Source organism: Carya illinoinensis, chromosome 2 (genome assembly GCF_018687715.1).
Source record: "Carya illinoinensis cultivar Pawnee chromosome 2, C.illinoinensisPawnee_v1, whole genome shotgun sequence".
Classification (NCBI taxonomy): Eukaryota; Viridiplantae; Streptophyta; class Magnoliopsida; order Fagales; family Juglandaceae; genus Carya; species Carya illinoinensis.
Genome location: NC_056753.1, coordinates 16,752,400 through 16,775,718, shown reverse-complemented (window position 1 = coordinate 16,775,718; position 23,319 = coordinate 16,752,400). Strand labels below are relative to the sequence as shown.

The following is a 23,319-nucleotide window of genomic DNA, read 5'->3' as shown; positions in this document are numbered from 1 at the left end:
GTGTTTTTCTCCATGGTAGAATAATAAGTATAATATAATAATTAAAGAGACGATTTTCAGGAGTTGCTTTACCGTGTTGATGTAAGAAAAAGGATTATTTACAAAATTCCTTTCACTTTAATTCAATTATGACGATGTTGCATCATCAATTAATTTCCCCCTTGAACAAGGGTAGAGTCAAAACTAATGCGCAATACTGGACAGTACAATTGTTTTTCGGATTTGACACCGGGCATACAAGCCCTCGACAAGAAAATTTTCGCAAGTGCATTTCAGATAATTCGAATGAAACATCCCTCAATCTGATAGCCCCTAAAGATTGTTTACACCAAAGAGGATTCGAATCTTATACCTTGGAGGGAGCATACCACCAAGACTAAGACCTTTATCACTTAAAAAAAAATACAACATAAATATTGATAGGAGACGTGCGATGTGACTAAAGACAAAGCTAAAAATGATACGCGCGTAAATAAATTTGGCTCAAAATTTGTACCTAATGTGTCAGTTAACCCTCAGGAACTCCCTCTTTTCCTCCCCTTAAGCTCGGTCACACTTTGTAATGGACCATAAAGACAAATACGCAGATTACCTTGGAGCAGTAGTGGGTGAAAATAGTACTTGTACAAGTCCCAGAATTCATCCCTGCCCAGCAAAATGAATATGAGTGATGCCTGGGCCATGGATTTCAAAAAAACTTCCAATCATAATATCAAAAAACAATGATGAAAATGAATAGATATCAGGAGGTCAGAACCATGCCAACATCACCCAGGTATAGAATGTCAGTGAGTTTAAAATGCAAAAATAAGATCTTTTTAACTTGGACAGATTTGAAAATCACAAGGGGCATTCTAAGGCAAAGTGTGGACAATACAATATCCACGGAGGTCTATCGTACCAAAAAGACCTCATGGTAGGTCAGAGTTTTAAGCATTGTATCAAATTAATGAAAATGCCAATCTCCAAGGAGGTCTAAAGTATCATAAAACCCTCATGGATGTTTAAGGAGATCAAGGAAGGTATCAAATAAGAACCAATGGAAGGGAAAAAAACAAAATATAAGAAAAAAACAGGAAAAAAACTGCAACCAATAACAAAGATAAATGAAATAAGCATAACAGAAGGGAAAATGGATATGGATTAACAAAAATCAAAATCAAACCTGACTTGTGGAAGCGTAAAAAGGGAATAGCCCTTAACATCTGGATGTATGTCGAGCAGAATCACTGCTAACCTTGAAAGGCCCAGCGCCTCAATGTCAATTAGCTTCTTTATTCTAGGATCAATGTGAAAAGCACCCATAAGCCAAATTATTCAACTAGAGTAGAAACAAACTCAAACACATGAGATAAAAGATGTCATTTGCACACCAACAATCCTAAATTGGTGGACAAAAGCCAACTTGAGGTTCCCAGAGGAAAGTCTTGACTCATTTGTCATAGTTCTTTTTTACTTAAAATGAATAACTAATTTTTCACGATCAATAGCACAATATGATCACTAACCTGCTCGGTGTACCACAAGCAATATTAACACGATTCTTTAATAATGATACCTGCAACAAACCACGGGGGAAAAATAATAAATATACATATAAGGAGAGTAGATGATAGGTAGAACGGTAAAATGAAGCATTTGGTAAGACTGTTTAAAATTACACAACTAGAAACTGACAAGAGTAGCATATCAATAACCATTAAGAAACCAATGGCATCAGAGACCAGGCACACACTTTTGAAAATACCAAGTGTCTTCGTGTAGCCTCCCAAAGGTTCTACCTCAAACGAAGAGTTTTGGGCACACAAAAAAGAAGTGCAACACTACATAATATACTTGCAAAAGTTGGATAATAAAACTTGGCAAAAGTTAGACAATAAAACTTGGCAAAAGTCACCTATAATTCATTTCAAACGTGCATTATCAAAGTAGATTACATTCTCCTGATCAAAATGAAAGTCAATTACATTCTCTTAGACAAAAATCAAATGAGAGTTTACTTAAAAAAAGTCAAATGGGAATTTTTCCAACTTTGACCAGAGTGTCTATAAATTTAGTTGCACCTTTTGACAATTATATGGGATCCTCATGCTATTATCTATCATGCTGGTAAGAAAACACAGTGACTCAGGTACAAAATGACCAAAAATCAATGTGAAAGCTCCTGATAACGTTTTTCCAAATATCTAGCAAAAATAACAGTACGATATAAAACTCATTACAGCATTCTCCATGTTACTAAGTTTAAGCAATAAAAAGGATTTATTGGATAAATGAAGTGTTTGTTCTCACATAAACAAATGATATGGAGGTTTGGCAAATTAATAAGATTAGACTTTAATCTCAAAAAAATAGAATAAGTAAAAAAATAACAGGAGAAAAATTGGAAGCCAGAAATGCTATAAAATAATATTCTTGTATTTCATGGAGAGAAGATACATAACTTAAGGCGCACGTAAAACAATGCATTGAGGGCGATAAGATGAACGATATATAGGTAAGTAGATATGAATTAGGAATAATTTGGGACCAGACTGACGTGCAAATTAATATTCAGCAGAGCTGATGCTTCAGTCACTTGCGTTGTTGGCATCATTTCCCCCATATTCCAGTATCAACTATAAATCCAGTCATCTAACTGGAAATAGTGGGATATCAACTTAATGTGTATGCAAAACAATAATTTTTTTTTTTTTAAGTGTATGCAAAACAATAAATTGAGAGCAACAAGATGAACAACATAGAGATAAATAGTTCAATAAATAGAAATATAAATCACGGATAATTTGGGATCAGACTGACGTGCAAATTAATATTCAGCAGAGCTGATGCTTCAGTCACTCGTGTTGTTGGCATCATTTCCCCCATATAATAGTATCAACTATAAATCCAGTCATCTAACTGGAGATAGTGAGCTATCAACTTAATGTGTATGCAAAACAATAAATTGGGAGCAATAAAATGAACAACATAGAGATAAATAGTTCAATAAATAGAAACATAAATCACGGATAATTTGGGATCAGACTGACGTGCAAATTAATATTCAGCAGAGCTGATGCTTCAGTCACTCGTGTTGTTGGCATCATTTCCCCCATATAATAGTATCAACTATAAATCCAGTCATCTAACTGGAGATAGTGGGATATCAGCTTAATGTGTATGCAAAACAATAAATTGGGAGCAATAAGATGAACAACATAGAGGTAAATAGGTCAAGAAATAGAAATACAAATCACAGATAATTTGGGATCAGACTGACGTGCAAATTAATATTCAGCAGAGCTGATGCTTCAGTCACTCATTTTTTTGGCATCATCTCCCATACTCCAGTATAAACTACAAATCCAGTCATCTCACCGGAGATAGTGGGATATCAACTTAAAGCATACAGAAAACAACACATGGAGAGCAATAAGATGAACGATATAGAGGTAAATAGGTCAATAAATAGAAATATAAATAATGGATAATTTGGGATCAGACTGACGTGCAAATTAAAATTCAGCAGAGCTGATGCTTCAGTCACTCATTTTTTTGGCATCATTTCCCATACTCCAGTATAAACTACAAATCCCGTCATCTTACATGGGATATCAACTTAAGGCATACAGAAAACAACACATGGAGAGCAATAAGATGAACAATACATAGGAAATAGGTAAATAGATAGAAATAACACACGGATAATTTGGGATCAAACTGACGTGCAAATTAACATTCAGCAGAGCTAATGCTTCAGTCACTCATTTTATTAGCATCATTTTCCATATTCCAATATCAACTATGGCCTTGTTTGTTTTCACAACTCATCTCAAGTATTTCAAATCCCAAAACAAAAATAATATTAAAAAAATATATTCTAACAATATTTTATTCAACTTTCAACTTTAATTTCAACTCATCTCATTTCATCTAAGAAAACAAACGAGGCCTAAATTCAGTCATCTCACAAGAGATAGTGTAATACCTAAGAAATGTCACTCCAAAATTTAAAATAAAAATAGAAAATAGAAAACGATACTATGGCATAAAAATAAGTCATAATAGTGAGACTAGGGATCAGACTGACGTGCAAATAAATAAATTTCGGCATTTCTGGCACCTTTGCCAATCCGTTTGTATCTAATCATCATTTCCTCAAGTCTACAATAATGAAGAGCACTAATAAATATACAATTACTTGGGAGATGCTACATAATAATCAAAGATATGAAACCTCTATAAAGTTTGGTTACAGGAAACAAGTTCCACCAACATATACGGACTCAGGAACAGCAAAGAAAAGGACAAAATGTCATGGACAGTTAAAGAAATCATTAGAAATTTGATGTGCCAATTGCATCAACTACACTTCATTTAAACTTTTGTAAATGAATTTTATTGAAAGCATATAATGGTAAGCAGTTGGGTAAGACTCGTTGGGATACCTAATAACTTAGGAAAAGGAACATTATTGCGATTGACTGGTGTTGCTTGTGAAGGAGTGGAGAATCAATTTATCACCTATTATTGCATTGTGAGGTTGCTAGTGCTATATGGACTGTATTGTGGGTTTGTTTGACTTAGGTCAGTTTATGCTTTACAACCCAACAACGGCAGGATCATCAAAATGAAAAAAACAAAAGAAGAAGAATGTAAGTAACCAAGTTATGGCACTTCGACTCTACAACGAGTTGAATGTAACAAGAATCCTGCACATCTTAAGTCTTAAGTGACAAAAAAATTGCAAAATGATTGGCATCACGCAAAATAAATTTCAAGATGACTAAAACATGTCATCTAGATCCAACTGACATCCTGGTCACCCTGAATAGCTCTTCAAGCTAAATCATAGTCAGCATAAAGAACACAGTTCAAGACTTGCATTAATTATTTCCATTTTGGTTTAAAAAGCTAATTTATTCAGCATAGATGTAACTCTTTAAAGTTTCTCAAAGCTCAATTGATGAGTCCAAAGTTTTGGTCACATGAACATTAAACAAGAACTTTCTGAGATCCACGGACCTGAACTATGTTAAGTCAAGTGCTACTGATCTCTTTAATCCAGTCCTAATAGGCTTACCATTATACTTGTGGTACCATGAACCAGGAAAAATACGATTGAATAATTTCAGAGCATCACATTACTAAAAATCTAAACCACTCCTCACTAATTATCTCTACATCATTTATTTCACCCTAAATATTAGCAAAAGTCGCATTGTCAATAAAAATTAAATTGGCACCGAAAAGTAAAGATGGGATAAAGAAACTACCTGTTCCTCAACCTTCATGTGCTTCGAGAACAGCTTTACGGCATGGCAATCTTTAGTCAAGGACCGAAAGCCCCTATAGGAGCAAAATTATCAACTAATTTCTCAGTGATAGTTGCAATAAAAATTAGAAATAGGAAGTTTGACACATAACAGTAACACTAGCAACATAGACTATTCAAATGGTTCAAAAAAGAAAATGTTCAGTGGGAGTGAAACGAACAGCATTCAAACCTTAGGAGTTCTATCGATCTCAACGCAGATGAACTAACGATGAGAAGTGCCGGACAGCCAGGATTAACTTTCCCTTCCGAGAGCTGTTTTCCACAAAGCTCTTCTTTCCACGATGACCCGAACGCTGCCTTCATATGTTTCCCCAAGTTCAGAACATCTTGGGTCGCATCTTGAGATAGCTCCACAATGGACGTATCTGATCAACCAAACAGAGACTTATCACCCAAGAATATATATCTGTAATCTGTACTTTGGAAACCAACCAGAGCGCAATAAAAAGTACCTTTGATGGATTCAAGCTCGAGAGAAGAAAGCTGCACCCCATTGGCAGACTGAAACTGATCGAGGAAGAAACAAAGCGGCCGCTTTGCAGCTGAGGCGGGGTGTGCCTCTTCGTTGTTTTCATGGCTGCTTTGTATATTTTGTATAAGCTCAGCCTCATTCTTGTCCCTCTTCTTCTTCTTGGACTTGAGCTTGGTCTTGGCTCTCTTCGGGCCCAGAGGTTTTTGCTTCAATTTAGGGTTTTTGGAGTTTGAACGCTTCGGCTTCTCGGCCGTCAGGCTCCCCATTCCTCTTAAGTTCTAACCGCCTGTTAGGTTTAAGTTTCGTGCTGTTTTTATACTACAGCTCGGGTTCGGAGTTGGACCTTTTTTTTTTTTTTTTTGACGACTCGGAGTTGGACTTAACTTCAAATGGGACGCATCTAATTTTAAACTGATAATAATAACAATAATTTTAACGAAAACAATATACACAATTATTTTATTGAGTAAATATCGCGACTGCAAAAGATGATTGTAAGAATATTGTAAAGAATAATTATATGTATATCATTACGAGTAATGCTACATACAGTCATTTTTATGCACTCCCTGCGCACTCCACTGATATGATTGGCTGGATTAATTTTTTTTTAATACACAACCAATCATATCACTAGAGTGCACAAAAGAGTCCGCGAAAATGACTGCACATAGAATTTTCCTATCATTACTCTTAACTGAAGTCTGAAATGTAATATTTTTTAAATTTATTTAAGTTGTGAGATTTTAATAGGTTTAAAATAAAATAAATAATATTTGCAGTCATAGAGTGCGCAAGTGTCACGCGCTCTATTTGAAAAAAGTGAGTCAATATGAAACTCATATAAAAATATAATTTTTAAATAATGTACTCCCACTTAGGAGTGTGCAAAATTCGGTCCAGACCGAACCGAATACTGGTCCAGACCGAACCGAATACTAGTCCAGACCGAATTCTGTACCAGTAAGTTTCAGTCCCAAAAATTGTGGTCTAAAGAAACTCAATTTGGTCTTAGAGTCTATAAATTTTGGACTAGATCGAACCAAACCCCTAGATATATTTTTTAAAAATTTTTTTAATAATTTACTATATTATTTTTATATAGTGATTATATAAGTTAATGATGTTATTTTCATCTAATTTATTATCATTCACTATTTAAAATATTAAATAATATATGTGTTGGGGGAATTTTTCCCAAGGCCTTAGGCCTAGAAGGGCTGGCCTAGATCAAACGCCATGGGAGTTCCCCATACCCCAAAGGGCCCGAAAAGCCAGGCCGTAGAGCCCCTCTGTGACTCGATTGGGGCCCACAACCTATGTAAGTTGGGCAGAAGGATCCGTGTCAAGAGATGGGATGCTATGCAGGGAGTGCGGGCAGCTACACCAGCAAAACGAGGAAGGAAGCACGCTAGATGGAGGGGACTAGACTCTAAAGTAACACCAAGTGATCACACCGCATTATATGTACTCACAAGGAGATCATGCCGCATTAATTATTTCACTTTGAGGGCCACGCCACATGAAAGAAGGCATGGTGGAGGGGACTCTAGGAGAAGACCCATCAACTTAGGCCACAAGGCATGGCCACCTAGCCCTTGAGGTAGGGTATAAAAAGACCCCCAGCCAAAAGGTAATGGGGGATTCATTACTGAGAACTTCCTTGCTAAACTCTTGCTTTCTAATATTATCTAAAAATCAACGCTAACTTAGACATCAGAAGATTCCCGAGCCACCCTAGGGTCCCCCCTCTGCCAACCTCCTTTTTGTGATTGTAGGCCTAAGAGAGCGAAGACCCATACTGTTGAGAGTCTGGCCCTTAAGCATATGAAACATGCCATCAACAATATGTTATCAATTAATAATAAATTATAAATCATGTGATAATTTATGTCATTATAAGTAAATAGTTAATACATCATACATTCATACATAGTGTACCATTTATACTTAATTAAAGTAATTAGGTATTTTTTTTTTAAATACCTAACTTGCAAGTAAGCATAAATAATCTATGTATAATTAAATTTTTTGATATTCATTAACTATATATAAAATGTATGACATTATTAATAATTATGCATAATAAAGAGTAAAGTCTAAGTTAGTAAGTAGTAACTATAAATATCATAAATATAATTATAATTAAATATTTTTTAATAAGTTAGTTACATAATTCACATCAATAATTCACTTAAATTTAATTTTAGTCATTTAAATTGTTTTTTATTAATTTATTTGCAAAAAAAAAAAGATGAAACATAGTAACAAAATAATTCGCCTGGACCGACTGTACCGGTTCGGTCTAATCCCTATGGGTGTTCGATCAAGTATGGTCTAGTCTAGGAAAATGAATTTCGGTCCATCACTCCCCTAGACTGATTTACACCCATACCCCTACTCTTTTTTAAAATAAGTGCACGACACTTGTGTGATGCCCCCAAATCCCCATGCACGGATACGGGAAAATCGAGACGTCCGGATGATGACATAACAGGTCATCACCCTATCGACGTGTGCCAAGTGTGTGTATAAGCGACGAATGTGCACTAGAAATACGCAGCGAAAAGCAAGTCAATAACTAAGTAACAGAATTTTTTTCTTGTTTAATACAAAACTATTCAAAACATACATAAATAAATATTACAAGACACGAATATAATTTAATATCAACTACAAAACATAACATCAGCATCCTCGGGCTCAGCCTCCTCCTCCTCATCCTCGATCTCTGCACCAAAATCTACGGTACCAAAAATGGTGCCGCAGGTAAGTAAACTCCAAACACCACTAGATAAAAACATATAAAACTCAAACAACATGGATGCAAGAAAAGCCAATGCACATGTCCCGCAAAACCACATTTTTACCACGCACGCCAAAAACCCATTTGGCCCATAAAAACATATCCTTAAAACCAAGTCTCGCCATTATCCCAGATAATGGCCCAAACCACCATTTTCTGGGAAAATGGATCAATGCCTTGAAAACCAACATCGCCATTTTCCCAGAAAATGGTCCACATCCGAAAACCATAAAAACAATCCGGTTATGCATGCACCATGATCTCCCCTAGGGATCACCCGCACACCCTGGCTCTGTGCCACACTGCAAGTAATGACTACGCATGTGACACCTAAACGAGCGATGTAACAGCCCGCTAGAAATTCAATTAAGGAATTTCTATTGACTTTAGGAACCTCGTGAAAACTCTGTAAGTTTACACGAATCGACTAATCGCATAAATTTTAGCCTGTCAACATAGTTAGTGTTATCACTCACTATGATGCCAGAAATGCGATTTTAATTATTTGAGATAGTTAAAAGTGTCAAAATACATTATAGTATACACCACTAGGCTTAATTGAATATTTAGAATTTTTTCAGTACTAAGTTTATTACGTTTATTTTTGGAGTGAATAGTAACCTCGGTAAATGTACTGAGCGCAGTGTTTTCAAAATCATAGTGTGAAATGTCCAAATTAGGATAGCGATATTTTATTTGGACACTTGGCAAGATCTTAACCACATAATGAATAGTATTAGATACTTGGCACAAAGAGAAACCATTAGATGGAATTGTGAAGGAAATCAAGGTGTGAGATCATGACACCTAAGCAAAATACACATTTGGAAAATATCTTAAGAATAGAGATTTAAAATACACATAGAAAGATTTTAGCCACCTTACTCTTCCAAGTCTACTCCACATTTGGAAAATATATTGAGCTGATTTTTATAGATATTATTGGATAGAATATTTTGAGATAATATTTTATAGATATTTTGGGTAGGAGAAAACCACACTCAACTCTCAACTCCAGCCTTATCATCTCCCTTATCTCTTCCATAAGCATCTCCAACCATCACCCACGAACTTATCTTCATTTACACGTTTCTTTAAAAGAATATCAAACATTCTCTCTCGGACAGCTTTTAGGAGTTCTTTTGCATGCCCATTTCGAAGCTGTTGTAAGTGTTTTATCATAAAGTCTCCTTCATATAAGTTGTTCCTTTTTGAGTCTAGTTTACATGGATATCTTATTTGCCCCATTTAAAGATCATTTGGTCAGTCAAATATTGTGTAAACTATAGAAAGGTCATTCTGGGAGATAAACTGGAGAATATGTTATAGTTTGGAGTTTTTGACCAAGCTAATGGATAGATATTGGTCCGAAATTTTTATGGAGTATTGTTAACATGTATATATGACTATTGGTTGAGGAGTTTTGCATGATTGAAGGTTTTGATGAAATATTTGCTTAGATTTAGAAACTTAGAAACTGGAAGAAGAAAAACAGTTTCTATTTTGAGAAAGTTTAACTCTTTGGTGGTCTAAACCTATTCTAATGACTTTGATAATTTTATTGGAGGATCCTAAGCATCTTATATACATGTTATATTATTATTTTGAAGATATTTGATGTTAGTTTCAAAGATATGAAATTTTATGCAAAGAGATATTCAGATAAGCCAAAGTGTGGATGTTCTTGGCTAAATTTATGTTTTGGTTAATTTTTAACCATGTGATCTTGAATTAGAAGCTTATATATGTTTTAGGACATCTTTTTAAACCATGTGATGGTTTGGTTTGAAGATCACATATTTATAAGTCATAGATCAAAAGGTTGATCAAAACAAGTTGGAAACAAAAATCAATAGAAATAGCATATGAGAATTTCGGCCCTATGGAGTTTTAATAGTTGTGATTAGTTTTAAATTTTTCTAAATTGATATTTGAGTTGAGGATAAAATTTACATGAGGCATGTAAATTTTGGTGACTTTTGGAGTTAGTATGCAAAATCCTTAAATTATGGGTAAAACGGTCATTTTCCTACATGTAGAAAGTAAAATGGAAATTTTACTCTTTAAGTTAGTATTTTTCCATATTTCAAATTATTAGTGATTTAGTACTAACTTTTAGAATCACTAATTACAGTTCCTCGTGATCGCGCTTGAGGTTTTATAAGAAATGCGGAGATCGAGGTAAGTTAGCTTTTAACTTACTAGCAGTCTACTGTGTATGTGTGCTAAGTAAAGGAACTACAGTATATGTATATGTGTTATTATATATGTCATGCCATGCTAAGTTATCACGTAATTGTCTGTTATACAGAATTTATTCTGTCATCAGTTTTTATCTGTTACATAATATATTCTGTCATGTATTATTGTACGTTACAAGTACGTCATGCTAAGTATGCCATCTATTACATGTATGTCAAGTCATGTAATATTCATTGTTGCAAGTATGTCATGTTAAATATGTTGTTTATTAGATGTTATGCCATGTTACGAAATGTTTCTCTCTCAAGTTGGTCATGTATTTCAAGTTATGTTAAGTCAAGTTTATGTAGAATACATGCGGCCACAACAACTGTGGAGTATGTATTTAACTGCATAGTGATGTGTAGAATACATGGGGCCACAACAACTGTGGAGTATGTATTTACACATAGAATACATGGGGCCACAACAACTGTGGAGTATGTATTTTTCATGTTAAGTCAAGTTTATGTAGAATACATGGGGCCACAACAACTGTGGAGTATGTATTTAACTACAATTGTGATGCGTAAAATACATGGGCCACAACAACTGTGGAGTATGTATTTTTCATGTTAAGTCAAGTTTGTGTAGAATACATGGGGCCACAACAATTGTGGAGTATGTATTTTTAAATGTTAAGTCAAGTTGTGTAGAATACATGGGGCCACAACAACTGTGGAGTATGTATTTAACTACAAATGTGATGCGTAAAATACATGGGGCCACAACAACTGTGGAGTATGTATTTTTCATGTTAAGTCAAGTTTGTGTAGAATACATGGGGCCACAACAACTGTGAAGTATGTATTTTTAATGTTAAGTCAAGTTTGTGAAGAATACATGGGGTCACAACAATTGTGGAGTATATATTTACACGTAGAATACATGGGGCCACAACAACTGTGGAGTATGTATTTTTCATATTAATTCAAGTTTCAGAGCAAGTTCATGCTAAGTCAAGTTCACTTCATGATTCAATTTAAGCTATGTCAATTATGCTATGTTGTACACTAAGTTATGCTTTAATTACTTATGAATTTGATTATGCATTTATGCTTTTACTGTCATCCATGCATCATTAGTCTGTATGGAAGTTTTTTGTTAACTTGCTGAGATTTGTAATCAAATCTCACTGTGGTAGTCCCAACTACCATTCCCCCCGAATGGTAGATCTTGTTACAGGACCTGAAGGAGGATCAGGAGCTGACCAACTAGACACAGTCGACTGAACGACGGTGCGTCGTTAATGTTAATATAGTAGTTAAATTACTACTTGTACGATGGAGTTGCATCTCCAGTACTATTGGATCATAACTATTTTGGAATAGTGCTGTGATCTTAGTTATTCAATGGATCTTTATGTATGAAGTATGTTTTAAGTATTGGGATATTTTCAGTTCGGTGCATAGTATTGCTAAAGAAAAAAAAAATTATCCGCTGCGAATATTGCATAATGTTAGATGCATGTTAGGATTATTGCATCTTATATGTCATGAACGGGGGCAGGTAACCTTGTGTTGCATGTCTCGACGCTTCAAATGTCTGTCCAATCCCAAACGGAATTTGGGGGCGTCACAAGCGATGCCCAGACTCGCGCCCAGCGCGTACCTGGCCAGGCCATCCTCTACGGAGTCGGTGAGTAGAGCGATGCCCAGACTTGCGCCCAGCGCGTACCTGGCCAGGCCATCCTCTAGCCCCGCTCCCGTCGTCGCCCAGCGACAACTCAGGGGACGTCACTCAGTATTATCCACTCCCGAGTGATCAAAGGAGCTCCACCGAGATAATAACCCATCCCGGCTTGGGCTCGTGAGACACACGCACCCGAAAATCCATTCACGCCAGCAAAACAGGATTTCTCAAATAAAATAAAATGCACGTGCATGCACCATGTAAATGCAATTTCAATGCACAAAACAATCAACCAACCACAAATCAATAAATCAAGCAACTCCGTCCTCCATCCATCCGACCCCCGAACTCCTCGGACTCAGTCCGGAATCAACCAATCAGCAGCAATAATTTATTGTAAGAGCAAAATATATTTAAATCTAAAAGTAGGGTTTGGAAAATACTTACAGCGCTATATAGTATTTTTTGAAAGCTCGCGGCGTTGCAAACGGCGGAGGAAAAACAACGTAATAGTGTAATTTACACTGTGGCCGTGGGTTGTAAAATACCCACTTTTGAACGGGGACAAATTAAGGCTCGGGATTGATAGGGAATGGCCTTTAGATATTTATGAAGCTAAGGGAAATGAGTTTTGGCCGTGGGTTGTGGTGGAAATGGCGGTCGAAGGCCAAAAAGGGGCTGAACGGAGTTGAGCTCGTGGGAGCTGCTCCGACAACGGATCGAGGCTGGAAATGGGTGGTTTAGGTCAGCAAGAGGTAGGGGAAGAAGCTGTGAAAAGATGGTGGCCGGAGGTGGTGCGACGGCGCCAGAAACGGTGAAAAATCGTATGGCTTGGAGGAGCTCGTGGCGGCTAACGGTAGCTCGGATGGAGGTGAAACTTGGTGGGGATGTTCACCGGTGAGAGGGGAAGAAAACTGGGTGGGTGGTGTAGGCCACGCCGCCGGCGAGCTGCGGTTCTGGGCTGCGAAAGCAACCGGCGACAGGGGCAAAAATAGAGCAGGTGTAGCGACTTCCGGCGGCTCTCAAAGGCTAACGGCTGGTCCGATGGCTCTGAAAATTGGTGGGGATGATCTCTGGTGGAAGGGGAAGAGAATGGTGGTGGCGGTGCACTAAACGGTGGTCGGAAGGCGGAGAACTGGCCGGTCAAAGTGGCAGCGACGGGAAAGAGAAAAGAGAGGATCTGCGCACGGGGAGAGGGGGAAAACGGGAAGAAAAAGAAGAAGAAAAAAAAGAAGAAAAGAAAGAAAAGAAGAAAAGAAAAGGAAAAAGGGAAAAAGAAAAAGAAAAGAAAAGAAAAGAAATGAGGTCCAATCCTCACCTCTGGAGTCCAACAACCGATCCAACGAAAATAAGTTTAAAAGCAATAAAACTAAGAAAATATTTTAAACACAACGTAAAGCTAAAATATAATAATTAACTAGTAAAAACAAACTATTTAATTTTAAATCCAACGACAAGCTAAAATAAATTAAACAGCAATTTAAATTCAACAGCAATTAAAATCCAATTAAAATCTGATAATTTAAAATAAAAGAAATATTATATTAATGAAATTAAAATATTCCTTCAGTGAAAATACACATAAAAACGGGGTGTCACAACTTGCATAACTTATGACTATATCTGATATTTCTCAAACAAAAATAACAAATACAACAACTTTGAACATAAACTTCAACGAAAGAAGAGCAAATACACCAAGTCTTACACACCAGACCTTAATCGATAAGATTTTATTTTGCATTGTGTCACTATTAGAGGTGTAAAAAAATAAGAAAATTGGTTGAACCAACCGAACTAGTGGGTTTGGTCCAGTTCATTACCAGTCCGGTCGAGTACTAATTTTTAAAAATCCAAACTAATCTAAATCAGTTTGGTATCAATTTTCATATTTTGAAAACTAGATTGAACTAAATCGGATTGGTATATATATTTTTGATTTTTTATATTATATATAAAATATTTTTATATAATTTTTTATATTATATTATATATTATATGCTAAATTACTAATTAATATAATATGAAATTTTAATCTTGTTATTTATATATATTAATCTTATAATATAAAATTAATATAACATTTTATATAATATAAAATTAATATAATATAAGATTTTAATCTTAAAAATGAATATTAATATTAAGCTATTAATATAAACTTACTTTTGATATATGTATATATATATAAAGGATAAATACATTTTTAGCAAACATTAGGAAGTGTTAAGTATAAATTAGAGAAATCGACTCTCAAGTCTCAACTTATGTAGTATTATCATGTAAACTATAAACTAGAAAAATCAGACTAGACTATACCGAAATTAAAAAAATCGAAAGTTTTGATTTCGGTGATGAATCGTTTCATATCATGCCATAGAGAATATAGTTGTATCCAAATTCTAACCTCTTAATTGACCATGAGGCAATGGGAGGTTACTAAATTCTCAAAAAACTTGTTTCCAAATGCAAAAATGCTGAAGCCAAGCGCTAGGGGTAAGCGTCGCATAGTCAAGGTCCACGCGGCTTACTTAATGAAACGGCGCGTTTGTGAAAACCATTTTCAATACCGTGCACAATTAACACAACTCCATTCCATTTTGCCCAAACACTTCGCCCTTTCATCTCCCATCATCTTCTCCATCTACCTTTCAAATCCTCTGATCTCCTTAACAACCCTAACCCTTACACTGCTTCCTTCATCTTCTTCCCACGAATTCCTTCATCTTTTTCCTTCTCTTTTATTAAGATCTCATTTCGTAGACATCTATTCTATAGTTGTTGTCTTTCCTTTGTGCGAAATCTGTTTCCTCACGATTTCTCTTTCAAACAGATCACACAAAGGAATTTTCCTCCTTTGAAATCTTAAATCTATTTCCTCTCAGATTCTCTTTCGTAGATCGATTTTGCAAGTCTGGGTTCTCCTTTCTCATTTTTGATTTTGCAAGTTTCTTTGTCAAGATTTGTTTCCTCCTCAATTACTTAATGAAAGTCTATTCTCCTTCCTCAAGATCTGGTTCCTCGTCAAGATCCTTGAAACCCTAACCCTTCATCCCAAAACCCTAACCCTAACTTTTGGACTTTGGGTTTGGCCACTGGGCAAATGGCCAAAGAACCCACTCAAGTTTGGTAAGCTCGCCCTTTGATATTAGAAAGATAATTTTTTTTTTCTTTTGGTTAGAGAACTGATATTTCCATTGTTTCATCTGTAGGTTTTTAACTATGCAGAATTGAGAATGAATGCAGTTCAAAGTGCCCAACCAAAGTTGAGTTTTTTTTTTCTCTCTTTGGTTTGTTAATTCCTAGGTTAATTTAGGATTATGGTTGGATTGTTATGTTTAAACTATATGGGTATATGGATCTATTTATATGTTGGGGAAGTGATTGCACTAAGTTTGATTGTTCTTTTTAAACTATATGGATCTGTTTATATGTGGGGGAAGTGATTGCATTTGCATGAGTTGTCTTTCTCTTAATAAATTAAATTGTTATCACTACAAGGATTTAGGCTTTTTGCAGCGCTTAAAATCGCTGCAAAAACTCCTAGAAAACGCTGCAATTACTCAATTCCAGCGTTATAAACTCCCTTGCACGTTCGACAGTATTAACCCTTTATTGTTGATCAATTCCAACGTAACAATAAAAACGCTGCAACAGATATCAATTACAGCGTATTAATATCGTTGTATTATATTCACTTTCACGCTGCAAAAATCATCCACAAATTCGGTATTTAGCGCTGCAAAATATCAATTAAAGCGATAATGATACGTTGCAATTGGTCTAAAATTCGCTGCAATAGCTACCCTGCTCAAGCAGCGTGTGTATGTTTTCGTTGTTTTTATCCTTAATTGCAACACTATAATTCGTTGCAATAGATCTCGTATCGCTGCAATAGAAGTTTGGTTAATAGCAACAATAACTTATAACGCTGTTGTTGTGTATATTTGCAGCGACAAATACACGCTGTAATAGGAACAGTAGCGCTGCAATAGAATGATGTCCAAAGCAACAATTATAAATTGCGTTGCTTTAGATGTCCAAAGCAACAATTATAATAGATGTTTTCATTGTTCTGTTTACACTATATGGATCTATTTATATGTGGGGGAAGTGATTGCACCAACTTTCATGGTTCTGTTTATACTATATGGATATGTTTATATGTGGGGGAAGTGATTGCACTAAGTTTCATTGTTCTGTTTATACTATAGGGGAAGTGATTGTACTAAGTTTCATTGTTCTGTTTATACTATATGGATCTGTTTATATGTGGGGGAAGTGACTGCACCAACTTTCATGGTTTTGTTTATACTATATGGATCTGTTTATATGTGGGGGAAGTGATTGCATTTGCATGAATTGTCTTTCTCTTAATAAATTAAATGGTTCTTTTTAAAATAACTAAATTGGATAATTGGATTTGTTTATATGTGGGGGAAGTGGAGGTTTTTTCTGTTGTTTGATTTTTAACTCCATTGTGTATCTGGTTCATTTTAGAATTTCATCATCATCAATGTCTTCTTCTTCCTTTGGTAAATGTACAAAGGGTCAACCATTGTACTTCTGTGAGGTTGAAGCCACACTAAGATGTTCAAATATTGCAAGAAATCTAGGACATTAGGCTATCCAAACTACAACATTGAGGTAAAACGTTTCAATACTTGTTTTCATAGTCCCACTTTTAAATATGATTACATCTAACATTTTTTTACATGTGTATCTTGAGCAGGGATTACCATACTACAAGTTTTTCAAGTAGGCAGATGGTAATCAATACATAGAGCAAGAACTGCAAGAATTGAGAAATGAACTATTGAGAAAATAGGAAGAGCTGAAAAGGATACTCGATGATATCGAAAAGAGGGAGATTGGAATCCGTAAGATAGCAAATGCGATCGAGAAGATGCTATCCAATAGACTCGAGGAGGTTGGGAGGAAGGAGTTGGTGCTTTTAAAGAAAGAAGCTGAAATAAGGCGTTTAAGCACACTACTCCATATGTATTGGGCTTTTGTCATTGTTGTTTCATGTTACTTGCTACTATCAAAGTGATTTCTGACAAGATTATTTGAAGGACTTATGTAGTTTAAATTACTCTAAATTGGGAAGTTATGTTTGAGTAGTGTTTGTATTTTTATTTCATGTGTTGTGATGGTGCATGTACTATGAACTGGGAAGATGTATATGAGTAGTGTTTGTATTTTTATTTCATGTGTTGTGATGGTGCATGTACTATGAACTGGGAAGCTGCTTAAGTGTAGTGCTTGTAATTTTATTTCATGTGTTTTGAGTAGACTTGAAGGACTGATGATGGATGTACACTGACTTGAAGGGCAGAGCCCGTATTGCCTTTATCTATTGTTTATCATTGCACATATTTTCATTCCCAATTGGATTATAGGATCAGAAGGTGGACCCAGAATTGTGGCCATGAATTATGGTGGATAACAATTGAACGTATAAACCAACATTGCAAATTGGGCACCCATGAATTAGGCTCCCATGCATATAACCTACCCCATGAATGTATCTAAATCATGAATTGATCTTCCATGCACATAACAATCATGAATCTCCCATCTGTTTGCACTAAAGAATCATACCTTAAAAAATTGACCCATCCCTTTAACCTGCCCAGAACTTGCCATAACAATTTAAGTGGAGCAACTGTGCATGTGTCCATTCACAATATCCTAACATAAATTACCCTGCTATACCCATTCATATATATATGCAAACCGAAACAATCTAAGCCTGGAAATTACCCATCAAAAATACAATACACACATCACCATCCATAAATATCATTAAAACTTGGAAACAATTTCAATTGGTGGAAACATACAATATACATGCAACACATTCAAAGAACTCAAAATCTGTCAAATTACATTGGATACACAAGAATCCAGTAATTTGTCTAGGAATTACATCCAATAGCATAAAAATCAAGTAAGTCAAATTTCACAATATAATTGTTGGATTTGGTTGTCCTGTCCACACACTCTGGTTCTGACACATCTAATCCAAATTGCATCTGTCATGAATATGGCGTAAATATTAAATGAAATAATAGAATCCTATAAAATATGCAAATAGCACAAATATTACAGTTTCTTAACTCACAACTATTGTTTCTCAGAACTGGATCCACTAATGTCAATAGCTGAGCCGTCTGCAACAATCTGGATCCATCATAAAAAAAAGTAACATTAATAATCATTACATATGTCAATACTTTTAGTGTAAAAAATAAGTAATATATAAAATCAGCATTCCTCGTGAAATAAAATCAGCATATAATATACATGCACATGTCCAACATTGCTGATGGGAGTCTCTGATGGGCTAAATAAATTTCTACACCTACCCAGGACCGGTGTATCTTCGCTAGGTTGCTAAGAATCAAGTAACATAACCCATTAGTGCAAAAAATATATATCTACATGTACGCATTTAATAATATTAACAAGTAACATTTATTAGGGTTGTGCACATGTTTATGTTTCCCCTTACAGGTGCTTTCTACTTATTTGTTTTAACTTTAAGCACTCGCTTCTCCATCGTGGATGATTTTCTCAAATATGGAGGTCTGCCTTTCCCTATCACAACAACAGGATTGAGTATCGGCTTTGAACTTCCAACGATAGTTGCTTTCCCTGAATGCAAACCAACATTGGAGCCCATTCCAGTCATAGATGGGTGTTGTTGGTTGTCACCATATAAGTCAATCATTGCATATAACTTTTGATATGCGTCCACAGTGTGCTCATTGGAACTTGCTGCAAGGGTTATCATCTTATAACATCTTCTATATATAAAAAGTGTCTATGAAACAGAATTTCTTGTTTTAACAGTTTTGATTGTTTTTCCGTTAACTTTAACTACGTTTGTCTAAATGTCCACACATTGTGAATTTAACTTCGTGAGCTGCTCATGTTAGGAGACTCTTTAATTTCTTGGAAACCAAAACGATCGATCCCAAATGAATGAGTTAGATTTTCTACTCCTCAGTTTTCCAAGCAATCAAACATCTGCTTAACAAAAAAGTATAAGAAAACATGAAAACGGAAAGAACCCAAAAAACAAAAATATGAGTGTTTTGGGGCAGATCCAAGTACATCGGCAGGCTCGCAAGGTGGCAAAGAACTCAAAACTGGAGTTGTAGGTTTCGTTCAACTTGTAGTAAGTAATTAGGAATCCATACCTTGACAGAGAGCAGAGACGATGCTGCTAAACAAGGATTTAGCCCAATGCATCCTATATCATATGCAACGCTTCCATCTGCTTTAAACAATCCAAAGTTCCTCTCAGAGGTTCCTCCAGGTTTCAAATTCTCATTGAATAAAGCAAAAACAGAAGCCTTCATCGGAATCTTTGGCCCATATGGGGTCCCCTTCCTTTTGGCTAGCCGTTTGCACAAATTATTGTTGTAAGTTCTTGCATTTTTCTTTGAGGCACCTGCTTCACTCTCATCTCCACGAGAAGGCCAACCAGTTTCAGAAACTATGACCTGAATCTTGCCAAACCCAGCTTTTTCTAAAGCAACATAAGCCGCATCAATCTGGGCATCAAACACGTTATCATAATGAACTTAGTCTTTGCATCATAAATTCGAGGATTTGATTGGAAGAGAGCATATTTAATTGAGGTCAATATGCTCAGGATCACTCATATATGTCAAGAATGGATACGCATTTATGAAAAATGGAGAAACAATCTGCGAGAAGAACTGCAGAAGTGGCTTCATGTATGGAACAATATCTTCCTTGAAAGTACACGAAGATGGAGGGAACAAATTAGCGAACACACCCAGCGAATGTGGGCTTTGTACTTGAACAACCTTGGTCAAGTCCAACCTATCAAGGGCATTGTAAACATTTTTTGCTTAACACCTCCCAGAGATCTTTCTGATCTTTACTTGCTAAGATCTCATTCCCGACTACAATTCCACGTATAGAAGTACCAGGAAGGAAAGGCTGCACATTTTCTTTTATCCAACTCATTGCACGATCCTCGTTTACACCCATCTCTGTCAGAAATTCGCTGCCGAGTCCAACCACTATCTCTATGCCAGATCCATTGAAGGCCGTGAGGACTTCATGATTAACGTCATAGATTCTTATGTTTTTAATCTTTGCAGCTTTGAGAAGTGTCACCACACTTTTCAGTGAAGGTAAATTGTATGCTATTCTGCCATAGTTTATTCCATACATCCCCGTGAATGCTTGTGTTGTCAAAGCTGCTAAACAGAAGATACATATAGAGTGCCATTAAACGTAACTCGAGGATGGTGCGTTGTTGATTTCTTTGTAAAGTGCAGAATTTACATCCCATGAATTGCTTAGGACACCAGAGGTCACAATCAAATTTCCTACTTCTGACCCACTGCTAAATCCGGTACCAAGAATCAAAGGGAAAAATAATAGTCAAGAAATGTAAATTTGTAATAAATTTTGAGTAGGAGATGTCTTGGTCGAAAAGCAACATGAAGAAAGAACAGAAACAAAACCAACAAAGAAAATGAAAGAAAGCAAAAGATTAACTGCACTACTGAATTTTTAACTTACAATGGAGATTGGCTTATCCTCTACTCCCTTGTTAGTAGATGATGAAGAAGAAAAGAAAACAACGGAAGAAGAAGAGGAAAGAGGAAGCAACGACGCCAGTAGGAGGAAAGAAATTAGAAAAAGCCCTAAGGGCAGGAGAGCAAACAACGTCGTTTTGAGGGACAAAGGGGGCTGGGCTTAAGGCACACAGGCTGGGCCTAAAAACTGAAGGAATTTGGCCCAAAAACAAAAGAAAACCCACTAAAACAAAGCCCACCTGAAATTAAAAGTCCAACAAGATAAAAAGGTACAATAAAAACTAAATAAAAACACTACAATTAAACATTAATAAAATAATCAAAGGTCAAGATAAAATAATTTAAACTAGAGTGTAATTTAAATGAAAAAATATTTATTAATATCAAGAAAGGACATTATTCACATTTTATAATTTTAAAAATCACAAAATAATATCATGAAAATCACGTTTAATCCAACTAGGCAAACGTGCTTTGCACGTTACTTTAACCTAGTGTTTTCAATAGACCTGAATAATTCATTACATTTGGCATGTGATCCCCTACGTCATAGCTACTGCGGATTAAAGTGTATCTCCTTCTAATATCCTTGCTCCATCAATCTAAAATATACTTATCTAACAATGATTTTATTTGGTTAGATTTGAATATGCCAGAATATACCTACACAGTATCCCCCTCAGCTGAAATAACTCACATGAGCACTTTGCATCATAGTTTTCCTCATTAAACTCCACTAAATGTGTGACCTATTTAGTGAACTCTTCAACACAAACTTCATCCTCTACAAGATAGGTTTTTATGGATCCATCCATTTTAAGTAGAGCTGGATCCATATCGAGCATACCCATGACTTGCTGCTGAACTTCCCTGAATTTAGCGTTTATGTACAACTCTTAAAATCTCTTTTCCATGGGAGATCTAGATATGCACGGAATAGTGATGTTAAATGATTGGAAGCCTGCGCTATTTTCATTCTCAACATGTTATCAAATCGGTTGACAAACTCCTTCAAGTTTGTTTTTGCATAAACATAACCGTCAAAAAAGCATTCATGCTCTCGCTGCGTTGGGTTGTACTCATTTCAGCCCAAAAGTGGTCTTTTAGGAATACCGTTACCCAATGCTCATGCTCCAAATATAAAATTTTCAACCACGCATTCTCATGTAAGTTGTATGTGTTAATAAACTTGTCCCAACATTTCTTAAACTCCTCAATAGTTTGTGTGTCGTACACACATTTCATTAGTTGATTTTTCAACCCACTTTTGTAGGCAGAATATGCTCCAAACTTCTTAGGGACCTTCTTCATTATATGCCACAAGCAGAATCTATATCGAGTTTCTGGAAAGAAAATAGCAATTACATTTTTTATAGCTCTGTCTTGATCAATAATAATAGCCTTTGGAGCTATACTGTCCATACACTGCAATCAGGTTTGGAATAACCATGTAAAGGTCTCCGTGTCCTTATTGGAAATCAACCCAGTTCCAAAAAGAATCAACTGCTCGTGGTGGTTTGTACTAACAAATGGTGCAAATGACATCCCATACCTATTCATCAGGTATATGGTGTCGAATGTGACCACATCACCAAAATAACAGTAGGCTGCTCGACTGCGTAGATCTGCCCAGAAAACATTCTTTAACCTCCCCTCATTGTCTAAACCCATCAACGAAAAAATCTGTTATTCTTGTATTGTATCCTCAGAAAATAATCTAGAACTGCACCAGCACCACCTGCACCAAGTCATAGATGTCGTGCTTTGTCGATGTAATTGCGACAGCCCTTTTTCAAAAATTGGAGGTTCTCGAAGCCAAATGCACCAACGACAAGAGATCCGTAACTCTTATTCATTCGGATGCCAACTAAGTCGTTTGTGTCTAAGACTCTTTTAACGGTCTCACTCACTTTTCTTTTACATTGAAAGAAGTGAGATTTCTTTGGACTGAGGCCGTAATTATATGTGTTATGGAGCGTTGTCAACCACATCTTTCCATCGACTCTTAAGGCATTAATCATTGCCTTACAGTTCGTCTTTCATGTCAGCAGTGAGTTGACGACATTGGAACTCCTATTCCAGGCCTTCCCTCCCTGTGCACAACTAATAGTGACATATCTGACACTTTGATCCTCTGACCTCTCACTCCTTTATGGCATCACCCCAAACCCATAGTTTTTAGCATAATGCTTATAATAGCTCAACAAATCTTCAAACGAATTAAACTCCATCCCTGACTTTGGCTCCTCAATGATATCAT

At 35.9% G+C, this 23,319-nt stretch overlaps 1 protein-coding gene, 7 non-coding genes and 1 pseudogene across 8 annotated transcripts; all 9 read right to left on the bottom strand.

Annotated features, from left to right (window-relative positions):
- Positions 1-247: 247 nt before the first annotated feature.
- LOC122300202 (protein CMSS1) lies at positions 248-6,090 on the bottom strand. Its single transcript, XM_043110701.1, has 6 exons — positions 5,773-6,090; positions 5,490-5,685; positions 5,259-5,331; positions 1,509-1,558; positions 1,166-1,279; positions 248-645 (listed from the first exon to the last, which is right to left on the bottom strand). The coding sequence occupies exons 1-6, from the start codon at positions 6,056-6,058 to the stop codon at positions 516-518; spliced, it is 849 nt and encodes a 282-aa protein (XP_042966635.1). The 5' UTR covers positions 6,059-6,090; the 3' UTR covers positions 248-515.
- On the bottom strand, positions 2,523-2,604 carry LOC122302082. The gene has a single exon (XR_006240329.1). It is a non-coding gene; the product is annotated as a small nucleolar RNA Z122 (small nucleolar RNA).
- On the bottom strand, positions 2,786-2,867 carry LOC122302080. Its single transcript, XR_006240327.1, has one exon. It is a non-coding gene; the product is annotated as a small nucleolar RNA Z122 (small nucleolar RNA).
- Positions 3,016-3,097, bottom strand: LOC122302079. The gene has a single exon (XR_006240326.1). It is a non-coding gene; the product is annotated as a small nucleolar RNA Z122 (small nucleolar RNA).
- On the bottom strand, positions 3,246-3,327 carry LOC122302077. Its single transcript, XR_006240323.1, has one exon. It is a non-coding gene; the product is annotated as a small nucleolar RNA Z122 (small nucleolar RNA).
- Positions 3,474-3,555, bottom strand: LOC122302078. Its single transcript, XR_006240325.1, has one exon. It is a non-coding gene; the product is annotated as a small nucleolar RNA Z122 (small nucleolar RNA).
- LOC122302083 lies at positions 3,691-3,772 on the bottom strand. The gene has a single exon (XR_006240330.1). It is a non-coding gene; the product is annotated as a small nucleolar RNA Z122 (small nucleolar RNA).
- On the bottom strand, positions 4,056-4,144 carry LOC122302081. Its single transcript, XR_006240328.1, has one exon. It is a non-coding gene; the product is annotated as a small nucleolar RNA Z122 (small nucleolar RNA).
- A 13,392-nt stretch (positions 6,091-19,482) lies between the features above and the next one.
- Positions 19,483-22,730, bottom strand: LOC122301744 (annotated as a pseudogene).
- Positions 22,731-23,319: the final 589 nt, after the last annotated feature.

Coding starts and splice junctions, on each gene's coding strand:
- LOC122300202 (XM_043110701.1), bottom strand. CDS start 6,058: ATGGGGAGCCTGACGGCCGAGAAGCCGAAGCGTTCAAACTCCAAAAAC. Junction 5,686..5,772: donor CGAGCTTGAATCCATCAAAG/GTACTTTTTATT, acceptor TTGGTTGATCAG/ATACGTCCATTGTGGAGCTA. Junction 646..1,165: donor TTTACGCTTCCACAAGTCAG/GTTTGATTTTGA, acceptor TTTGCTGGGCAG/GGATGAATTCTGGGACTTGT.